This window comes from Sardina pilchardus, chromosome 12, assembly GCF_963854185.1.
Source record: "Sardina pilchardus chromosome 12, fSarPil1.1, whole genome shotgun sequence".
Classification (NCBI taxonomy): Eukaryota; Metazoa; Chordata; class Actinopteri; order Clupeiformes; family Clupeidae; genus Sardina; species Sardina pilchardus.
The window spans coordinates 33,852,558-33,862,536 of record NC_085005.1 but is presented as its reverse complement, the minus strand read 5'-3'; the positions used below and the strand labels follow the sequence as shown (position 1 = coordinate 33,862,536).

Genomic DNA, 9,979 nt, shown 5'->3' with positions numbered 1-9,979 from the left:
CACACACACACACACACACACACAGACCACACACACACACATACACACACGCACACACACACACACACACACACACACACACACACACACATACAGACACGGGCACACACACACACACACACACACACACAGACAGACACACACGCACACACACACACACACACACAGACACACACACACACACACACACACACACACACACACACACACACACACACACACACAGACCACACACACACACACACACTCACACACACACACACACACACACACACACACACACACACACAGACCACACACACACACACACTCACACACACACACACACACACACACACACAGGGCACGGAAGAGACACCGTCGGCCCTCACTAGGGCACGGAAGAGCTTCCAGGAGACACACAGACGAGGGGGGGGGGGGGGGGGGGTTATGTGTGTGTGAAAGACAGAGGGAGAGAGAGAGAGGTTGTTTGTGTGTGTGTATGAGCGAGAGTGAGAGAGAGATAGGGAGGAGTTGTGTGTGTGTATGTGGGTGAGTATGTGTGTGAGAGAGGGAAAGAGAGAGACAGAGGGAGAGAAAGAGAGAGGTTGTGTGTGTATGTGTGTGTGTGTGTGTGTGTGTGTGTGTGTGTGTGAGAGAGAGAGAGAGAGAGAAACACACAAACAAAAATGACTAATTGTCCAACTGCGCGGCGAGTAAAAAACATCCTGTTCAATGTGAGAGTTCAGCAGAGACTGTTCCGCTTGGCACACTCAATCTATACCTCCATCAGTCCATCAGTCCATCCCTCCATCAATCTATACCTCCATCAGTCCATCCCTCTATCCCTCCATCAATTTATCCCTCCATCAGTCCATCCCATCTCTCTGTCCATGTCTCTGCCAGTAGTCCCTCTCAATATCTCCCTCTAACAATCTATCAGTCCTCCACTATAGCTTTATTCATCCCCCTCTCTATCTGTCTGTCTTCTCTCTCTCCATCTCTACTCCCTCTCTCTACCCCTCCTCTCTCTCCCTCTCCACTCTCTCCCTCTTCTACTCCTCCTTCTCTTCTCTATCTCTCTATCTCTCTGTCTCATTCCATCAGTCCAACACTTCATTCCTTCCCAGACTGTCAGGGGTTAGACATCTCTCTCTCTCTCTCTCTCTCTCTCTCTCTCTCACACACACACACACGTATACACACGTGTGCACATTCATTCACACACACTCACACTCACACACACATACACGCACACACACACACACACACACACACACACACACACACACACACACACACACACACACACACACACACACACACACTCACTCACTCACACACATGAACACACACACACATGCACACACACACACACACACACACACTGTATGTAACTCGATCAAATGTGAACATTAAAGAGACCCTATGCAACTTTTTCATAGTCATAAAATCGCTTAGAATTCGTTGTTTTGCTTGACTGACCAGTTTTATCGAAAACAGTAATATTTCCTCCCGCCCCCAGTGTCCCTATCCGCTATTGCAACCTTGCAGTTTGTTCAGGAGGCGATCCTTGTTTACATCTGGAAGGCTGAGACGCGTAAGGAACAAGAAGAACCACGCTTACAATTTATATATTTATATATAGCCTATATATGTATAAATATACACGCTAAAGCCGTAGGGGAAGCTCTGCAGAGAAATATGCAAGCATAAAACGAGCGAAAACGAAAAACGAAACCGAAACCGGAGATGAAATCGCCAATCCTGCATAGTTTCTCTTTAATTAATTAACTCAAAATAAACAAGCAAATGCAATAGTTTAGTAGAAAGAAAAGTTAAAAAGAAATTTAAAATGTAAATTTAAAAAGTTAAATAATTAACGAACAAGCAAACTAAGCTATATATATATATATGTATGTATATATATATATATATATATATATATATATAATAATTGCGCCAAAAGTAGGCTACATTTGAATTTGTTACGAAAAAGATGCATCAATGATACTGTAAGAGGTCCCCCCTTTAATCAACTTCACGTTATTTACATTCCTTTAATTGATACTCAACCTTATTTACAGTACATTCTTTTAATTTTAATATACTGGACCTTATTTACATTCCTTGTTTACATTCCATAGGCCAAGGGGTTTAACATACATGTATAATATATTCAACTATCGAAAATAAAACACATTTGACGCATTTGTTTGTCCTATCCATATCTTCTAGGCTACAACATAGGCTACATTTCCCCTTGGGGATCAATCAAGTATCTATCTATCTATCTATCTATCTATCTATCTACATTTAATGGGAAATAACAAGCCCACACAATGTGGCAGACAGCAAATGCAGAGAGATCCCGATTCTGCTATCAACGGATTATTATTCACACGTGCACAACAGACAGACAGCTGAACACATGACGTCTGCAAATCTATAGCTGAAAACAAACAGTTATTGAGTGCGCGCCGGAGACCAGAGGAAACACTCCTCCAAGGCCGGTGCGCTCCTCCCGTCACAGAGGAGTGGGAGGGAGGGAGAGAGGGATTGAGAGAGACAGATAGATAGAGTGTGAGAGAGAGACAGAGAAAGAGAAAGAGAGAGAGAGAGAGAGAGAGAGAGAGAGAGAGAGAAAGAGAGCGAGAGAGAGGGGGGATTCACTCAACAGGAGTTTCTGTAGTCCAAGTTGTCCAAGGCTACTCTAACTTGCTGTTCCGCTGTGGGCCAGGTGTACGCTTGGACTTCACAGAGAGAAATGTCCCAATAGAGACTATTGAATAGACTACACTCCGCTTGGATTACGTGCACGCTGCCGTCTGTCGGGAGAACGTTCCGTTCCGTTCCACCCGTTCCAGGTAACGCGCTATCCCGGGCGCTCATGGTCCCCGGGCCTGCGGTGACATGTACCAGGGACTAGGCATGGCGACCAACCACGGACACCCGCCATACGAGGCCAGCTTTCTGCACACCCCCACGGCCTCCCCTCCCGTGTACGTGCCGCCCTCCCGCGTGCCCCCCGTGATCCCGGCACTCCCGTACCTGCAGACTCACGGCGCTGCGCAGCCGAGCAGCCCGGTACCGAATCACTCGGCCTGGGCGCAGGTGGGTCCGGAGACCGGGTCCTCTTACAGCACTGCCAGCGTGCACCACTCCCCGGTGTCACCGCGGTTCACCTTCTCCGCGAGCTCGCCGTTAACCTCCGGGGTCGCCACGGCGCGGGAAACCACCACCTACACGAGCCCCCTGAACATATCCGCCAACGGGAGAGAGTCGTATGGGGCGCGAGGTCTTAACGGCTCCTACCCGGGCCCTTACCCGGCCTACGTGAGTCCGAGCATGGGGTGCACTTGGCCGGCTCCTCCGTTCGAGAGCTCCGTACTGCACAGCCTCCAGCCAGGGGCGTCCGGTAACACTCCGCGGCATCCAAACCTAGGTGAGTCCGGGAGGAGCGGCTCTGTCCCGGGTGCTGTTTTGGTTATGGCTGGCTATGGCTATGGGGTTGTGGTTATTATGGCTATGGCTATTTGGCAGAAGCCTTTGTCCAAAGCGACATACACATAAAAACAATGCAATAATGTTAATTTAACAGTGAACAACTTCAAACAGTTGGTCAGACTACAGTAGGGAGAATAGCAATAGTTTTAACGCGGCGACTTATATTAGCAGACAGACGGCGCCCACCGCCGTCTTTAGGCGCCCTAATAAGCCGTGTGACGAGTGTGTGTCCGGCCGCAGGTCATCGGTCAAATCCCGCTCCTCCGCGCGCTAGTGGTGTTCAGGCCCGGAGACCCGCGCGGCTGGGGAATGAGTTGCTCGAGCACACGAAGCATCATTAGTTTCTCTGAGAGCGGTTATCTGCTCGGGCTGTCGTCCATGTTTGCGAAGGGGCGATTTGACTTCTCCAACATGGCAGTCTGAAGCAGGCCGCACTTCAGCCTCCTCCAACCCCTCACACAACCCCGCTGTGTGGTCCACACAACCCGCCTTTTACACTCATGATCTCCGACTCTTCAGAAAAGCGAATATTCTCAGGCCTATTGTGTAGAACAAATGAATGTAGGCTAGTCAGAAATGTAACCTATCCTGAGTAGGCTGGCTCATCATCACCCGAAATAAAAGATTCATTAGACAAGTTTAGTTGCAGTGTCTTGACGCAGAATGAGTGGAGTGTGTCTGTCATACAACAGCTGTGTTGCTTTATGTGTGTGTGTGTGTGTGTGTGTGTGTGTGTGTGTGTGTGTGTGTGTGTGTTGCTGCGCACAAGCCCCGGGCTCCCCAGTGTCCGAATCACGACTCTACTTTCCTTCTCCCTTCCTCCCGAAAGGAAAGATATTTGGGACAGCCATATCCGGACAGCAGAAATGCGAAATAAAACGAAAAGAGAACGTTCTCAAGTTTGTGTTCATATTTGGTCCAGATTGTCCTGGAGTTGTGGATTACTGCGCAGGTGCGTGGTTTATAAAGCCCGTTCGGAGTATCAGAGCTTCCCCAGCAGCCCCGCACATAAGCATGTGGCGAGTTTAAATCTTTGCCAGCAAAATAGGCTACTGCTGCATTTTAAAATAAGCTGCCATGTAAACATGTCACCAAAACAGGACTGTGTGTCTGTCTGAATAGATCATTATTTTAGCCTATATGGCCTAGTAATTATATTAGGCTATTTCAGATTGACCTATGCTAAATTTAGGCTATTTCAGATTGGGCCATGCTAAGGGCAGTAATTATACGAGCTATAGCATAGGCCTATTTCAGATTGGGCCATGCTAAGGGCAGTAACTATCCGAGCTATAGCATAGGCCTATTTCAGATTGTACAAAGTTGGCCTATAATAATTGTCGCTACATTCTCGTTTCAGTAGCCTACTATTTCATTTTCTACTCCCGAAGCAAACACGAATATTTGAACTCAATGTATAATCACAGGTCCAAACAGAAATAAAACCTTATTATTTCACAACACATCAGCTGATTTATTACTCCAGAATCGAAGAAGTAAACATCAAACAGCCGACAGATATTATTATTATTATTATTATTATTATTATTATTAATAATAATAATAATAATAATAATACTTGTAAATATATTTCAACAATAAAGCCGTTGGCGCCGCGGGCCTGTGTAAATTAATTGTAGGCTGCCCTAAACGAATATGGGCTGCATGCCCCCCTCTATGCTCAAAATGCTCAACATCTTGTTTTGCAATAATCCGATTTTTATTGACAGAATATTTTTTTTTCTTATTATTATTGTTATTATTTCTAGATGTCATTTGTACACCGACTATAAGTGTAGGCAATGTAATGTATAAAAAAAATCCTAGGCTACATTTCGACAGTAAATAATTCTAGCTACTGTAAAGATCACCGTGGTTTAGTCTTATGGCAGCAGTAAAGGCCTGTGCTGAATAATCATTTCCAGAGAAATAAAAGATTATTATCTAGAAACAAATATTTTAAAGAGGACTAAATATAATCTATAAATAAATGTAATCTAACCAAAACAAAATTCGGTGCTGCAACAGTAGTTTTTTTACAACTCAACTTCTTATTTTTCTTAAGCCATATGGTCCTTGTTTGGTTGTCCAGCGTTGTGTTGTTGTTGTTGTTGTTGGTATTTCTGTTGTTGTTGTTGGTGGTGGTGGTGGCGGCTGTGGTGTGTGTGTGTGTGTGTGTGTGTGTGTGTGTGTGTGTGTGTGTGTGTGTGTGTGTGTGTGTGTGTGTGTGTGTGTGTGTGTGTGTGTGTGTGTGTGTGTGTGTGTGTGTGTGTGTGTTGTTAGGTGTGAGCATGTGTGAGGGGTTTGATGACCATCGGCGCACAAGTGAACATGATAATGACAATGAATGAATGAATACCAGAACAAACGGTATTGGGCAGAAGCATCAGCTTATAAATCCCACATGTCATACGTGTACAAAACAATTTGTCAAAACTAATAATAGTAATAATGATAATGAAAAAAATAACAAAGATGTACAGTATGGTATAGCCTACTGTTGTAATACACACACTTTCATGTCTACATACAACAAGACTGATACAGTATTTTGTAGCTACAATGCCAGCATCCTAAAGGATTGATCCTGATAAACAGTGCTATAACCTTTTAAACAACAACATAATAATAAAAGCAATAGGCCTACCTATAAATAATAATATTAATAATTATATATTCGTCGACGGAATAGATCACTCATAGGCTATGTAGTGGATGAGAATTTCTTTTTAGGCCTGATTTATGAAATACATGTAGCTAGGCTATACCTTTTATTTTATGAAATACCCATTTTTTATTTTATGAAATACCTTTTTTTTTATTTTATGAACCGATTTCTTTATTTATTTGATTAAACCCATGTGTATTTCCCGTAGCCTCTTACGCCTACATTGCAGCCAATGCGTGCCTACGTCCAAACACGGGCAAGATCAGACTCTATAGACTACGTTTATTTAATCTGAAACAGTAGCTGGGGTGTGTGTGTGTGTGTGTGTGTGTGTGTGTGTGTGTGTGTGTGTGTGTGTGTGTGCGTGCGTGCGTGCGTGCGTGCGTGCGTGCGTGCGTGCGTGTGTGCGAGCGTGCGTGCGTGAGTGTGTGTGTGTGTGTGTGTGTGTGTGTTTCTTACAGAATGTATACTTTTGGGCTTTGGGAACAGCGAGAGAAATGTTGGGAGCCACGAATGACGTAGCCTAGTGTTGAGAAAGTTGTGGGAAACGCGCCACAGATCGGTTCAAGCTGGCTGGGAAGCAGCTGGTGGGAAGCAGGCTATTATGGGATGGGCTTCAGGTGCAGCGAGCTCACCGAACAGGCCTGCTACCTGCAAACAATCTAATAGCCTAACAAAGACGAGAAATCGAATCAATCAAGCCAAAAGCCAACAGAGAAGGGTTGTCTGATAAAAGGCTTTATTTGAGGACGGCTGCGTCTGTTTGAGTCCGCCACGCTTCCTATCAGTTGAGCAGGAGTTTATCGCGCGCCTGGCCGAAATGGACTTTGCTTATTGGCTCATTAATGAGATAGAGGCCGCGCGCGGAGGCGGTTACCGGTGGGAACGCAGGCAGGTGAACCAGGCGCGAGGTCCATGGCCGACGTAACCCCGTTTCAGCAACACGGAGCGAGCCTTAGCCGCATACCAGAGATTAGAGCTATCGGAACACGCCAACGAGATGGAGAACTATTGAACTGACCACAGAGTGCCCTTCAGACTGACCGCAGCCTACCGAGTAGGACTACAGGTCGATTAGGCGACAGGCCAGCAGGCCTATGTCTGTAGGTTAATTTAATCGGTTGAATTTTAATTGAGGATATCAGAATCAAACAATATCAAACATATAGTTTCCTCATATTTGATTTAATTGACATTTGCAACAGCAGCGTCTTTCCAACTTCAGAAATTGTTTACCGTTAAATTTAACAATTGTAGGCTATTGCTGTTATTTATTTGTGGCTGTTTGGACAAAGGCGTCTGCCAAATCCCATAGGCTAACCATAACCGTTATTATTATTAGCCTAACAATACTATTATCATGATTAGAGTTTTAGTCGTTATTATTATAGCCTAACAATAGGCTACTATTACCATGATTTGAGTTTTAGCAGTTATTATTATTAGCCTAATAATACTAATATCATAATTTGAGTTGTAGTCTTCATTTCTCTTCTCTGTCCATGTTGCAGAATATAATAGCAGCCAATCAAGTGGGCAGTTCTGTAATGCTGGTTTGCGCTGGTTCAGTGTTTTGTGTCCATTTGCGCTCCAACTGAAGCGGCAGTAGCAGATCTCTACGTGCACAGCACAGGTGTGTGTGTGTGTGTGTGTGTGTGTGTGTGTGTGTGTGTGTGTGTGTGTGTGTGTGTGTGTGTGTGTGTGTGTGTGTGTGTGTGTGTGTCTGTGTGTCTGTGTGTGTGTGTGGTATGGGAGTGTGTGTGTGTGTGTGTGTGTGTGTGTGTGTGTGTGTGTGTGTAGAGCTCTACGTGTACAGCACAGGAGGAGGTGTATGATGCATCCTGGCGTGTGTGTGTGTGTGTGTGTGTGTGTGTGTGGTATGGGAGTGTGTGTGTGTAGAGCTCTACGTGTGCACAGCACAGGAGGAGGTGTATGATGCATCCTGGCGTGTGTGTGTGTGTGTGTGTGTGTGTGTGTGGTATGGGAGTGTGTGTGTGTAGAGCTCTACGTGTGCACAGCGGTGTCCTATAGAAATGTGTGTGTGGTAGATTTGGGTGGTGTCCTATAGAGATGTGTATGATGCATCCTGGCGGTGTCATATATGTGCGTATGGTAGATTTGGGTGGTGTCATATATGTGCGTATGGTAGATTTGGGTGGTGTCATATATGTGTGTATGGTAGATTTGGGTGGTGTCATATATGTGCGTATGGTAGATTTGGGTGGTGTCATATATGTGTGTATGGTAGATTTGGGTGGTGTCATATATGTGCGTATGGTAGATTTGGGTGGTGTCATATATGTGTGTATGGTAGATTTGGGTGGTGTCATATATGTGCGTATGGTATATTTGGGTGGTGTAATATATGTGTGTGTACAGTATTTGGGTGGTGTGGTATATGAATGTGTGTATGGTATATTTGGGTGGTGTAATATATGTGTGTATGGTATATTTGGGTGGTGTCATACAAGTATATATCAACTTTATTCAAGACACAAAGGTCCATAGAGACAACACAGTACAAATATGAATAAATATATAACAATACAAGACATTTAAGAATAAAGCATATGATGCATCATTTCTACAACCTATGCAGACAACGGGTCCAATGTTTCCAAAAGCAAGATGTGTACCTTGTGTCACTCTTAGAAACATCCACTATGGAGACAATAACCACATTGTTTGACCCTGTCAGTCTGCACATGAATCTATACATAACATTTCTTAAAACAGCATTAAAAGTGGGCACATTGTTAGATACAAACATTTCACTGGCACTACACCTGGGAATTTTAAGCACAATTCTCAGTGCATCATTATAAGGCACTTGGAGTTTTTTCATGTTCGACTCACTAAAATGACACCACAGGTGGGCAGTATACAGTGGAGTGCAGCAGGTTTTAAAGAGTGAGATTTGCACATCAGTAGTGCGGACAACATTGTGCACCAGCATGTTTGCCTGCCCATACACTTTTCCACACTGACGCTGCACATCATCATCATCATCATCATCATCATCATCATCACAGAGGTCATCTCTTATCACATGTCCCAGATATTTCACTTTCTTTACAACCTCTAGTGGTTCCCCTGCTAATGAGAAAGAAGGAAGAATATAAATGTCTATATGGTAGATTTGGGTGGTGTGGTATGAATGTGTGTATGGTAGATTTGGGTGGTGTCGTATATGTGTGTATATGGTATATTTGGGTGGTGTGGTATATAAATGTCTATATGGTAGATTTGGGTGGTGTCTTATATGTGTGTGGTATTTGGGTGGTGTCATATGTGTGTATATGGTATATTTGGGTGGTGTGGTATATGTGTGTGGTATTTGGGTGGTGTGGTATATGTGTGTGGTATTTGGGTGGTGTGGTATATGTGTGTGGTATTTGGGTGGTGTGGTATATGTGTGTATTATGGTATATTTGGGTGGTGTGGTATATAAATGTCTATATGGTAGATTTGGGTGGTGTTGTATAAAGATTGAGAGTATCTAATCCAGGTGTGTGTAACGGACTGAGTGTGTGTCGGAGGAGGTCAGGTGTGTGTTGTGGGAAGGGCAAGTCACTCCCACAGTGCCTGCCCCAGAGATGCCCGCTACACCACCTGTGCCCCTATACACCACCTGTGCCACGTGTGCCCCTATATGTCACCTGTGCCACGTGTGCCACCTCACACGTGCCCCTATATGCCACCTGTGCCCCTATACACCACCTGTGCCACGTGTGCCCCTATATGTCACCTGTGCCACGTGTGCCACCTCACCTGTGCCCCTATATACCACCTGTGCCCCTAATATGCCACCTGTGCCCCTATATA

General features: G+C 44.7%; 1 protein-coding gene across 1 annotated transcript in view; it reads left to right on the top strand.

The window, feature by feature from the left end:
* Positions 1 to 2,610: 2,610 nt before the first annotated feature.
* Positions 2,611 to 9,979, top strand: part of gata4 (GATA binding protein 4) — an 18,025-nt gene continuing 10,656 nt past the window's right edge. The window contains exon 1 of the mRNA XM_062550189.1: positions 2,611 to 3,424. Within this exon, the coding sequence (XP_062406173.1) occupies positions 2,893 to 3,424 (532 nt within the window). The 5' untranslated portion in view covers positions 2,611 to 2,892. The remainder of the gene's footprint in view (positions 3,425 to 9,979) is intronic.